General features: G+C 35.7%; 1 protein-coding gene across 1 annotated transcript in view; it reads right to left on the bottom strand.

Moving 5' to 3' along the window:
• The window catches only part of RDH5 (retinol dehydrogenase 5), a 100,585-nt gene that overhangs the window by 25,380 nt on the left and 60,603 nt on the right, over positions 1–14,602 (bottom strand). Inside the window, exon 4 of the mRNA XM_053704963.1 lies at positions 722–885. Coding sequence (XP_053560938.1) covers positions 722–885 — 164 coding nt within the window. The remainder of the gene's footprint in view (positions 1–721; positions 886–14,602) is intronic.

The following is a 14,602-nucleotide window of genomic DNA, read 5'->3' as shown; positions in this document are numbered from 1 at the left end:
CATCTACAAAATCTGTCCATTTTTAACCCAAGCGAACGTGAAAAAAACGTGAAAAAAAACTTCTAACCACAACACCTTATTAAACGTCCTCCCATTTTCTCCTTCCCATCAATTTTAAATAACTCTGAAAGACTAAGCTACCTTACACATCGTTCTGTATCATCTACTCCATTCTGACAGTCCATGTACTGTCTTCCATTAGCACCAGTTAAAAATATTTACCTTAACTTACAAAGCTCTAAAAAACCTTTCTCTACCTTGTATCTCTGGTTTATCCAACCTCTGTGCTCTTTTCACAATATACTTCTGCAACCAACTGCAAGACGTTTGTGTGTTATACCTACCATAGGAAATGTCCTTGTACTATCAGGTTCTCCTAAACCTAAAATATTTAAATACTCTTTAAACATTCACTTTTTCAGAAATGTGTTTTACGTAGTATCCTAATAGCTACTACATACTTCATCAATAATCGAATGGATATACAGTACCCTATTTCATCTCTACTGTGCCCATCATAGTCTTCATCCCATCCAGCCTATGATCAGATCATCATTCTAACCTTTAAATCCTCCCCTAATGAGCAATCTCAAGCAAGAGTAGGTTCCACAGCACCTTATGAATCAGCATGTAAACTTATGCCCTGTTTTGTTTGATTAACTAAACAACTGACTTTAGCTAGGTGTTGATGATTATGTGTAACTACTTTAAAGAAACATACACTGCTGGAAGTAGGTTTCCCCATAGCTCCTCTTAGTCTCTGGTGGCATTTGATCCCAAAGTTTCTGCAGCGATCTCTCAATGGAGTCCAGATCTGTTACTGCTGTCTTAAAGAATCCTGGCTCTATGATACAGACCTTAACGCCAAAGTGCTGGATGTCACGTCTGTAACAATAAAAAAAAGGACTTTCAATTTTGCACATGATCAATAAAACAATGCTCAGATTAAAAAAATAAAAAAAGACATAGATATAAACAATTTTGTTACTTGTAGAGATGAAAATAGAGATTTGGCAAACATGGATAGAGACATAGGACAACCTTGCCTCTTGTCTTAATGGCAAAAAGATCACAAACAGATGATCCACTATGGGCTAGATTACAAGTGGTCTGCTAACTGTTGCGCTCGAGCAATAAGGGGTTTATTGCGGCTCTTTGTGCGTGTCGGAAGTAGCAAACGTATTACAAGTGCAAAGTAAATGTGTTCGCTTGAGCGCAATTGAATTTAGGGATAGTGCAACTTCAGAGCTCTGGTTAACTGTTACGCAAAACACATAAAAATTACATATAAAAGTAGAGTTACACTCATATTAACACTGTCTAATAAAAATATATTTTTAAAAAATGCATAAAAACGGAATAAGGGCTTAAAGATATGAGGTCTCTGGTGTTACTTATACATGTCAAATTATATGTGTGTATATATATATATATGTGTGTGTGTGTATGATTCTGGGTACATATGTATTTATGTATAACAGACATATATACACATTTAAACACAAAAATACATATGTATATGTTGCGGGTTAAGTCAGATATCGGGTAATCCTATGATTACCCGGGTAAAACTGACATTACCCAGTGGCTGTGGGTAAAGCCCAATGTAAGATAATACATCGAGGTTTACCCGGGTAATCCTAGGATTACCCAAATGCTTCTGGAAGACTATTTTTGTCCTTTGAAGACAATAGTTCTTGCAAATCACTGCATCAAACACAATGCGCTGTAATTTCCCATATTCACTATCTTTTTTGCCTCCACCTGAGGGGTTCAAGGACAGTGAAGCCCCCCTTGTACACCTCATACCCCAAGGCTCACATGGGGTGGATGCCAGAGGATCGGCGGGTCGCCCCCCTTGAACCCCCCAGGCAGAGCCTCAAAAAAAATGTGTAGATGGGCTTTATCCAGAAGCGTTTGGGCAATCCTAGGATTATCCGAGTAAAGCCTGATATATGATCTTACATTTGGTTTTACCCACAGCCGCTAGGTTATGTCAGTTTTAACTGGGTAATCCTAGAATTACCCGGATATCTGACTTTATCCATACATATGTATATATATATATATATATAATAAAAATATATGTCCATTGGAGCATTTTGCAGTCAAGTACCTGAAAGCATGAACAATCATATTTATACAATATTCATATTTAATAAACTATTTGTACTGTTAATATTTCACATTCCAATATTCTTCACATAGTTGAATATGTTCTAATTATTTTAAAATAGATATTACTATATACAGTATATCGCTATATATCTATATCTATATATAATCAGCTTTCAACTTGTCATACGGTCACTACCCGCCGCAAAAAACTTTGCAAGAGGGAGTTTCTGTAAGGCACCCACACAAATTATATTTGTACCTGCATTTTACAGAAACAAGTTACTCCTCGAAAAGCTGATCCCTCTCTATCAAATGAGGGGTCTTTTGTCTCTCTAAAGTGCTCTGTGGGCTGAAATATGGGCTTGCAAAGCCTTCCCCCAAGACCCAAACTTGTATAATGGAATTTACTGATGATGCAGGATGTCTCCGCCCCCTTGTGATGCATTACAAGCACTAGTGGTGACATCAGGTGCTGTCCCAACAGGAGCCTCTGATGAGGAAGGAGACTGTAGTCTCCACATCTGCAGTGTGTGGTGGGTCCCCAGGATCGAAAGGGGGACCCCCATGATGATGTCACGTGGTTGTCATCTGCCCAGGGGAATGGATGTGCATGACAACCATGGGTCAGTGACATTGTTGTCTTTTCTGACAAGCCGTATTTTGCAGTTCAGTTTAGTGTGCACAATACATCACAGGAGCTGCACATTTTTGGCTGCATTACTCTATATTGTTCCTGAAGATGCCAGAGCCCAGTATGAAGACATGAAGCTTAAAGGGACAGTATACACTCATTTTCATATAACTGCATGTAATAGACACTACTATAAAGAATAAGATGCACAGATACCGATATAAAAATCCAGTATAAAACCGTTTAAAAACTTACTTAGAAGCTGTCAGTTTGGCTCTGTTGAAAAGGTAGCTGGAAAGCCCACTGCAAGTGGCAAATAAGACACTCCCCCCCTACCCCTTCTTTTGCATATGAAAAGACCCTTTACACAAACAGGAGCAAGCTGGAGTAGGTAGTCGAGCGTATTCACATAAAACTTTGGGGCTTGGTTAGGAGTCTGAAAATCAGAGCAATGTTATTTAAAAATAAGCAAAACTATACATTAATTTAAAAAAAAACCTTTATGGGCTTTATAAATAGATTATCTACAAAACATTTATGCAAAGAAAAAATGAGTGTATAATGTCCCTTTAACCAGGCAGCAGTGGGTTAAAATAAGAGAACAGATTGGAAGAGGAAAACCATATCATGGTAAGTAGTAAACATGCTACTGTCAGCTGTTTATTGTCCCTTTAAGAGGAGAGCATATTTGATTTAAAGCTGGAGCAGGAACCCCTTTTAATAAGGGCTGGGCTCTCTCTACCACACCCACTGCAAGGTTTATTTATTCTGATGCTTCTTTTTTAATTAGCTTTCTGTTGCCATTACTGCAATATTTTAGTATATGTTTCAATCAACAGGAAAATAAACTATTTCAAGTGAATAAATAAAGGTAATTTGTAAACAATTTAAAGGGACATGAAACCCAAGTTTTTTCTTTCATTTTTCAGATAGTGAATACAATTTAAAAAAAGTTTCCAATTAACTTCTGTTCTCATGCTATTCTTTGTTGAATAGATATCTAGATAGGCAGTGTGCACATGTCTGGGGCACTACATGAAATGAAATAGTGCTGCCATCTTGGGCTCTTGCTAATGTATAGCAAGACTGCTGCGGCAGCTGCCATATAGTTCTGCAGACACGTGCACACTCCTGAACTAACCTTCCTACTTTTCATCAAAGGATAACAAGAAAACAAAGAAAATGTAATAATAGACGTACATTGGAAGATGTTCTATCTGAATCATGAAAGAAAAATTAGGGGTTTTATCTCCCTTTAATACACTCCACCAGGTAAAATGGATTTTTACTAACACATTAAAGGAGAGAAAACATTACACTGTCCCTTTAAATATTCATGGTGTAAAGGTAATAAACAGCTGACGTTTTATATCAGACACAAAAGATAATCTATGAGAAAAGAACAGCCAGCAAAATATGCAGTGTATCATATCCATACTTGCAGTCAATAAAATATTTACAAGTTGTTCATACTTTGTATAATGAATAATTGATAACATTATGCAGATGGTGGCAGCAGAGTTATGTGAGAGACACATTATACTGTATTTATTATAATATTAGATATGTATTTGTTCTACTCACATGAGGAAGTACAAATATAGATAAAGAAGAGACTGTTAATGTGATATACTCGGATTTTGCAAAGGCATTTGATACAGAGGCACATAAGAGATTAAAGTAATAGTAAAATTTATCAATTTACTGCCCAGTATATTAAATTATTTTTAAAAACAGGGGCAGTTTCATTCATTAAAATTTTCAAAGACACTTCATTTGTAAAATAATTACCATTTAGTGATGGTAAACATTGTGCCGTTTCTCCGCCTGCATCTAATACTTTATTTAGCTGATCGATGACGAATCCGGCTTCATCCAATTGTTGCAAGCCCCCTTTGGCATCCAGCTCGTGGGGCACGCAACAATTGGATGAAGCCAGATTCGTCATCTATCAGCTAAATAAAGTATGAGATGTGGGCGGAGGAACGGTGCGATGTTTACCATCACTAAATGGTAATTATTTTACAAATTAAGTGTCTTTAAACATTTTAATAAATGAAAGTGCCCCTGTTTTTAAGAATAATTATATATGCTGGGCAGTAAATTGATGAACTTTACAATCACTTTAATGTACAAAATTAAGGGACTTGGAATAGCTGAAAATGTTAGGTCATGGATAAATAACTGGAGGGAAGACAGGGAGCAACGAGTAGTAGTAAACAGATCATACTCAGATTGGACAAGGGTAATCAGTGGAGTCCCCCAGGGATCAGTACTGGGCCCTGTACTTTTTTAATATTTTTATTAATGACTTGGAGCAAGGATTAAATATTAAAATCTCTATTTTGCAGATGATACAAAGTTGTGTAAGGTCATTAGATCAGTGCTGCAGGAAATTGCTTTACATGGGGATCTACAAAAATTAGAAGAATGGGCAGGTAAATGGAAAATGAGATTTAATACTGGAAAATGTAAGGTTCTATATTTTGGAAGTAAAAATTAGCCAGCAACATAATATTTAAAAGGGACAAGACTTAGCAAAATAGATGAGGTAAGGGATTTAGGAGTAGTAATGGATAACAAGCTAAAGATGGATGCACAAAGGACATTGCAGACTTAGAAAATGTTCAAAGAAGGGCCACAAAACTAATAATGGGAATGGAGAATTTAAGCTATGAAGAGAGGTTAGTCAAACTGGGTCTATTTTCTCTAGAATAAAAGACACTTGACAGGTGGCATGATTACTCTATATAAAAATATTCAAGGCTCATATACAGAGATGGCAGAAGCTCTGTTTATTCCAAGAAAATTGTTTATGACAAGAGGTTACACTTTAAAGCTGGAAGAAAGTAGATTTAATCTCCAGCAATGTAAAGTTTTTTCACTGTAAGAGCAATCAAACTGTAAAACTCATTACCTGAGGAGGTAGTAAATGCCAATACCTTAGATACATTTAAAAATGGTTTAGATATATTTCTGACTAGAAACAGAATTTGTGGACATGATTGCCTGCTTTAAATGGGTCACCTTTTTTAATGGGATTAATTTAAGATCAACTGGAGCTTTTATTGTAAATAAATTAAATAGATAACGCCTTTACTACTTATTCACCATCTTTCCACAGCCAACATTGTTATATGAATATACCTTATAACCTTTAAAACTCTAAATCTCTACTTGTTTCTAAGCCCTACAGGCGCCTTTAACTAAGTGCATTATATTAGCTTAAAGGGACAGTAAACCTCAAAAATAATGTTATATAATTCTGCCTTTTATATTAAAAAAATTAAAAGGGTATATTATGTTTTACAATGTTTGGCTAATATAATGTTATATAATTCTGCACTATGTGCAGAATTATATAACATTATTTTTAAGGTTTACTGACACTTTAAATAGCACTGAGAGTTACCTTAGATACAAGGTAATTACAGAGGTAAAAAATATATTAATATAACCGTGTTGGTTATGCAATGGGTAATAAAGGGATTAGCTATCTTTTCAAACAATACAAATTCTGGTAGTAGACTGTCTCTTTAAGATTTGTGTAGGTTGAACTCGGTGGACTTCTGTCTTTTTTAAACCTCATCTACTATGTATGTTACAAGAAAGAACATTGTTGCACCAATGGTGGTATAAGGATTTTTGTTTAAGTTAAAATAAAGCAATGTTTATAGAATAGAAATAACGACTTTCACATTATATCTACATAAGACCCAAAGGGAAAGTAAAAGCCAACCACATTTTTTTTATAAAACAGTATTTTACACTTATATCTAGGTGAGATTTTTTATCTATATATCTATATATTCATCTATATCTATCCATCTATCTATCTATCTATCTATCTATCTATCTATCTATCTATCTATCTATCTATCTATCTATCTATCTCAATATTTAGATGCAAAACTTAAACTCTCTCCTAATGGAAGCATTGCATGCCATAAACAGTAATATCATGTGTGATGTAATCAGTAATATCACTGATGATGCAGTTCAGATCCTAAGGGGGTGGGAAAGACTTTAAATTCAGAGTTTCCCTACTTTTGTTACATTTTATTGGAACATTAACTCTGACTGGTATTAACTTGTTTTTTGCAGTGATTTTCCAATATATATGTGCTTCTCTGTGTGTGTGTGTGTGTGTGTGTGTATATATATATATAGAGAGAGAGAGAGAGAGAGAGAGAGAGAGAGTGAATATATATATTATGATGACAGAACAACATGTGAACAACAACTACATGAGATGACAAAACGCTTTATTCAAAGGGGATACAAACCAAAAGAGTTACGGGATATGAAAACTCAAGCATTAAACACTGGAGACACAGCAGTTATTAAACCGCCTGATAACACCAATCAACTTACTTTTGTGACCACATATTCCCCTGAAGTAGTACCACTAACTAGGATGGTCAAAGAAGAATGGAAATTAATAGAAGCTGACAACACTTTACCATTCAAAGATTGGAAACCACCAAGAATAGGTTTCAGACGGGGCAAAAACCTTAGAGATATTTTGGTAAAGGCCGACATTAACCCTGATGGCGGATCACAAACGTGGTTAAAAACAAAGAAAAAGGGTTGCTATCAATGTATCAGCTGTGTGACCTGCAGTGGGATGCTTACTGGTTCCCATTTCCATCATCCAGAAAGTAACAAAACTTATAACATCAGATATTTCCTCACTTGCACCACGAAATTTGTGGTGTATTTATTAAATTGCCCGTGTGGGAAGTTCTATGTTGGTAAGACGACAGATGACGCCAAAACCAGGATGGCCAATCATAGATCCAGCATTAGACTAGCAATACGAAATGGCAAGGCGGATCAACCGGTGGCGAGACATTTTTTGGAGGCGGGACATTCAGTCAATGATTTGAGATTTAGACTCATTGACCATGTGCCAATCCCTAGAAGAGGAGGAAATAGGGGTAATCTTCTATTACGCAAGGAATCAAGATGGATTTATGAATTGGGGACTATATAGCCCAGAGGACTCAATACCCACACTGGATGGCAATGTTTCCTGTGAACTATGTTTTTGGATTTTTGTTTTTTGATGTTTTTGGATTTTTGATTTTTGATTTTTGTTTTTTATGATTCTTTAGGAGTCCCTATGAGAATCTAAGCCTCTGTGAGAGTCCATGATATCCGGCAGTTACACTGATGAGACTCCATGAGTCCATCACCAGGGCCCTTTTTGATTCGATCCAATTTTAGACCTAATTTTTGATCCTTTTCTAAAAAATTCTTTTGCTTATTTTTGGATCGGATTTTGATCCCATACATATATATTTTATTATTTCTATATTTTTCAATTTTTCTCACTAATGATTTTTTTTTTTTTGCCTTCCTTCCCTTGGAAATAAGATTCCAAGCAAATAGCCTGACACCATACAGTTTTTTGGTTAAATAGCTTTGGTGCTAAGACCATTATAATATAATTACCTTGTTCAAATACCTTGTTATTTTTAAGATCTGCTTGGATAATAGCCCTTTTTGATATTATTTTTTCAATATGAAATTTCTGTTCTTTGTCAGTTCTCTATGCGCCAATTTTTGTTTTTAATGGTTTTATTTTAATTGTATCTTTTGTGTGGTGTATCACTCCATGGAGTGCTTACACGATTCCTATTGGATCCTTCTGCTGTCTGGTCATGCCCTTTATGATATAGTTCTCTTTTTGTTCCACATGATAAACTCCCCCCCCTTCTTTCCCTTTGGGGTGTAGCTAGATACCCGAGATGGGGACAGAGACATGTTGGGGTTAATAGGTTTTTATGCATTGTTTTGTATGTTTATGCACTTTTAGGTGATAATTTTAGTTTCACTCTCTTTAGACACATGCCAAATTACTTACAGTCCTCCTTTAATTTTCACACACGGAGATTATCTTTCATACACAGGGATTGCATTATGGAATATAAGTGGCAATCCATGTAAGGGTCTGAGCAATAGGCTCTTTTAGGTATTATATTTTAAACACACGCCCATTTGGGCTAGACACATAGCCATTGGCCAATTCTGTCTCACTTCTTTATAGATGGTAAAACATATATAAAACGATTGCTGATGCTATTAAAGAGTTGCCTTATAAGTAAAATCATGTTATATGTTTATATGTTTAGTTAAACACACTCGCGGGCACGATTTTTTTGATTTATGTATACTCCGATAATTCACTCATGGTGATCCCATAATACGATTGCTGCGGCGTGACATGTAGAACGATTTGAGCAATATGCTTTGATATTAATGTATTTCACAACATGGTGATTGCAATTTTTAGTTTTATTTTCCATTATGGCTCTGATCACGATGTATTAGATCACTGCACATCTAACTCTGAGGCATATACGCCCAATTTCTGACATGGCATTCTGCCATTGGATCATTTTTGTTGACATTTTAAATAGCTCTCTTACAGGGCGATCGGCTACATATTATCTATATAAGCGCAGGTAATAATTAATGTAGCAGGATATGTGCTACTGTGTATTGAGATGAGTGTTTCTTTGTGGGTTATAGTTATGCTTGTGATCGCGTCCCTAGGAAGAAGGGGCGGACCAGTAACAGTGTTCTTTTCTTTGATTATAGATGTGCCGGTGATTGCGTCCCTGACAACAAGGGGCGGATTAGTAACAGCAGGAATGACGTATTGGAGCCTATCGCAATACAAGTTTGCAATCCAATGTTTGATTGGTTATATTACAATAGATGATTTTATGACTTATTTCATTAATTCAGTCGATTGACAACTATATAGGATGTTTCTTTCAGATAGGGGGTTTGACCACCAGCATTGGGACCCAAAGGGGATTTGTTTTTAAAGCATTTTTGTCGATTATGTTATAACAGTCACATACACAATTTTGTATCATGTTTTCTTATTGGTCACTTTATGGGTGTGTTTATTATTCAGCCTGGATTGGCTGATCCTGAGGGGAGTGTATTTGGGAGCCTATTTAAGGCTGCTTTTGTTCAGTGTTTGTTTGTCAGAGGAAGGGACTATTGCTGTCCCGAAACGTCACAATCTACATTAAAGTTTTGGTCACTTTTTGATGAAAATCCAGTGAGTGCTTCTCTTTGCTTCTTTATCATTTACCGTACAGCACCCTGGTAGTTGTTGGACATTGGTGAGAGTGCACATACACCAATCTTTGCCTATATATATATATATATATATATATATATATATATATATATATATATATATATATATATATATATATATATAGTAAGTTATAGTTATAGATAAACATAGACTCAACTAGTAGAAAAAATGCTCATTTGATGAACATGTAAAAATGACTAACCTCTAGGTGTAAAGCTTAAATTAACATGTCTGGTTATAAATAATGTAAGTAAAGTTTTAAAAGTTCTATACATCCAATAATATATAGTATTTATTGTAAAGCTAATGCAAAATAAGTGGTGAATAACTGGTAGGAAATACATACTCAATATGCTATGTTGCTGGATCAGCAACTGGACTATATAAATAAGAGAGGTACTACAGTGTCAATACACATTTAAAGGTGTAGCTTTATTTAAATTCATATTGAATGAAAACAATTTATACAATGCCATCTACTGGATGAAAATTGAGATGACACCATATGCCATCTACTGGACATCACCATCTATAGCAGCATAAAGATATCAACTTGGTGCACTAATAGGTGACTGTGAATCAAATGGTGTTACCATTAAATATGAATATATGTAGGCATGAACTAATTAAATAATAAGGTAAGTATTAAATATTAATCAATACAGATGGGATTAAAGGGATAGTAAAAACCCTGAGATTTTTAAATAAAATGTTTAGTTATGCATAATTAAAAATCATTGCAATATATTTTTATTATTTATTTTGCCCCTTTCATGTATTTTAGTTATGAAAATTGAGCAATGAGCAATCCTCTTTTTGTTATTTTAACCAGCTCACCTTTTGTTTAACAAATATAAAACAATATATATTAGAACTTAATTTATTTAGCCATGTATTAGTCCTCAACTTCTAGGGATCAGTAGACAAGGGGAGGTGCTGGACAGATAGCTCAGCATGCTAATGCACTGTGGCTGAGCTCTGTAGCAAACCAAGGGTTGCAAGTTCAATCCACAGCAAAGTCCACTCAGCCTTTCATCCTTCCGAGGTGAGCAGCGCCTTGAGACCCTTAAGTTGATTAGCCATGCTTTACAAGTACCCAATACATACAGGTGAGATTTTCGCCCAACCTTAATAGGCGCCACTGCTAACTGCTAGATAATATCCTGACCATGCTGCTACTTAGTTGATCACATCTCACTTAGGAGATTTATTTAATTAACGTACAATATTATAATTTTATAGTCAAGAATACAGCATATGTAGATAATGTAGCGCTCCTCTCGTATCCCAGTATTGATACAGTGTTATTCTTACAGCAGCAATAATCATTCAACGTACCACTATTTAATTCTGTTACAAAGATGTAAAGTTTTTAATTATGTGACAGTGCAGAAAGAAGTTGTATTTTTCTGCTATCTTTTTAATGCATAATAATAAAAATTATATTTTATTTTTGATTATAACAAGAGATCATTATATTTCTTAATTGTGTGGAAAAGCATATTTCTTTCATGTAATTGTCCATGAGCTAGTGACGTATGGGATATACAATCCTACCAGGAGGGGCAAAGTTTCCCAAACCTCAAAATGCCTATAAATACACCACTCACCACACCCACAATTCAGTTTTACAAACTTTGCCTCCTATGGAGGTGGTGAAGTAAGTTTGTGCTAAGATTTCTACGTTAATATGCGCTTCTCAGCATTTTGAAGCCCGGTTCCTCTCAGAGTACAGTGAATGTCAGAGGGTTGTGAAGGCAATGGTTTTCCTCACGGGAGATCTATTTCATAGGTTCTCTGTTATCGGTCATAGATATTAATCTCCTACCTCCCTTATTCAGATCGACAATGTACTCTCATATTCCATTACCTCTACTGATAACAGTTTCAGTACTGGTATGGCTATCTGCTATATGTGGATGGGTGTCTTTCAATAAGTATGTTTTCATTACTTAAGACACTCTTAGCTATGGTTTGGCACTTTATATATTTATATAAAGTTCTAAATATATGTATTGTACTTATATTTGCCATGAGTCAGGTTTATGTATATTTTCTTTTGAAGAATATCAGTTTCATATTTGGGAAAAAACATATTTAGGAAATATTTTTCTTACCTGGGGTTTAGTCTTTTATCAAATAGACAGCTTTTTTCATTAAATTTTGCGGGCAAAATTAGGCTCGCGAGGGTGCAAAATGCCAAAGTGTTTATTGCGTCATTCTTGACGCAATAATTTTTTTGGCGTGAAGGTACCGCCGATGACGCAAATTCATCATTTCTGGTGTCTTAGTTGACGCCAAGTTCTTGCACAAGGTTGCGTCTTCAATGACGTGAGTGTGTCATACTTGGCACCAAATATTTTCATTATTTAAAAACCCCTTTCCTATATGCCTCTTGCCTTTTTCTATGTCAGAGGGCCATGCTGTTTGCATTTTTTTCCCATTCCTCAAACTGCCATATAAGGAAATTGATAATTTTGCTTTATATGTTGTTTTTTCTCTTACATTTGCAAGATATCTCAATCTGATCCTGTCTCATAAACCACTGTTGGAACTCTGCTGCCTGATAACAGTTCTACCAAAGCTAAGTGCATTTGTTGTAAATTTGTGGAGATTAGATCTCCAGCAGTGGTATGTAATAGATGTCATGATAAGCTTTTACATGCAGAGAATGTGCCCATCAGTAATAGTGCAATGCATGTTGTTCCTTCAACATCTAATGTACATGATATACCTGTGAATATAAAAGATTTTATTGCTGATGCGATTTAGAAGGCTTTGTCTGCCATCCCGCCTTCTAATAAACGTAAAAGGTCTTTTAAAACTTCTCATAAAGTTGATGAAATTTCAAATGACCGACAACATACTGAATTAACCTCCTCTGGTGAGGATCTATCTGATTCAGAAGATCCTTCCTCAGATATTGACACTGACAAATCAACTTATTTATTTAAAATGGAGTATATTTGTTCCTTGTTAAAAGAAATGTTGATTACATTGGATATTGAGGAAACTAGTCCTCTTGATATTAAAACTAGTAAACGTTTAAATTCTGTTTATAAACCTCCTGTGGTTACTCCAGAGGTTTTTCCAGTTCCTGATGCTACGATATGATTTCTAAGGAATGTAATAGGCCTGGTACTTCTTTTATTCCGTCTTCAAGGTTTAAAAAATCATATCCATTGCCAGCAATTAGATTGGAGTTTTGGGAAAAGATCCCCAAAGTTGATGGGGCTATTTCTACTCTTGCTAAATGTACTACTATTCCTATGGAAGATAGTACTTCTTTTAAAGACCCTATAGATAGGAAACTTGAATCTTATCTAAGGAAAGCTTATTTATATTCTGGCTATCTTCTCAGGCCTGCCATTTCTATGGCTGATGTTGCAGCTGCATCAACTTTTTGGTTGGAAAGTCTAGCGCAACAGGAAATGGATCCTGATTTGTCTAGCATTGTTCACTTGCTTCAACATGCTAATCATTTTATCTGTGATGCCATTTTTGATATCATCAAAATTGATGTTAAATGTATGTCTTTAGCTATTTTAGCTAGAAGAGCTTTGTGGCTCAAATATTGGAATGCTGACATGGTATCTAAGTCTAGATTACTATCTCTTTCTTTCCAAGGTAATAGGTTATTTGGTTCTCAGTTGGATTCGATTATTTCAACTGTCACTGGGGGGGGGGGGGAGATTTTTTGCCTCAGGATAAAAGACCTAAGGGTAAATCTAAAGCTTCTAACCGTTTTCGTTCCTTTCGACAAAATAAGGAACAGAAACCTAATCCTTCCCCCAAAGAATCTGGATCCAACTGGAAACCTTCTTCAAGTTGGAATAAATCCAGACTGTTTAAGAAACCAAAGCCAGCCCCCAAGTCTGCATGAAGGAGCAGCCCTCATTCCAGCTCAGCTGGTAGGGGGCAGATTAAGATTCTTTCAAAACATTTGGGCATATTCTATCCAAAATCAATGGATTCAGAGAATTGTCTCTCAAGGGTAATCATACCAGTTCCGTTTCAATAACAGGGTCTGGGGTTTTATTCAAATCTATTCATTGTCCCAAAGAAAGAAAATTAATTCAGGCCAGTTCTGGATCTGAAAATTTTGAATTGTTATGTAAGAGTACCAACTTTCAAAATGGTGACTATAAGGACTATTCTGCCTTTTGTTCAGCAAGAGCATTATATGTACATAATAGACTTACAGGATGCATATCTTCATATTCCGATTCATCCAGATCATTATCAGTTTCTGAGATTATCTTTTCTAGACAAGCATTACCAATTTGCTGCTCTTCCATTTGGCCTAGCGGCAGCTCCAAGAATCTTTTCAAACGTTCTCGGTGCCCTACTCTCTGTAATCAGAGAACGGGATATTGTGGTGTTTCCTTATTTGGACGATATCTTGGTACTAGTGTTGTTTCTTCAAAGACATGGTTGGAGGATCAATTTACCAAAAAGTTCCTTGATTCCTCAGACAAGGGTCACCTTTTTAGGTTTCCAGATAGATTCAGTGTCCATGACTCTGTCTCTAACAGACAAGAGACAAATAAAATTGGTTTCAGCTTGTCGGAACCTTCAGTCTCAATCATTCCTTTCAGTAGCTATGTGCATGGAAGTTTTAGGTCTCATGACTGCAGCATCGGACGCGATCCCCTTTGCTCGTTTTCATATGAGACCTCTCCAGCTTTGTATGCTGAACCAATGGTGCAGGGATTATACAAAGATATCAC

This window comes from Bombina bombina, chromosome 3 (genome assembly GCF_027579735.1).
Source record: "Bombina bombina isolate aBomBom1 chromosome 3, aBomBom1.pri, whole genome shotgun sequence".
NCBI classification, from domain to species: domain Eukaryota; kingdom Metazoa; phylum Chordata; class Amphibia; order Anura; family Bombinatoridae; genus Bombina; species Bombina bombina.
This window is presented reverse-complemented; position numbering and strand designations above follow the sequence as displayed.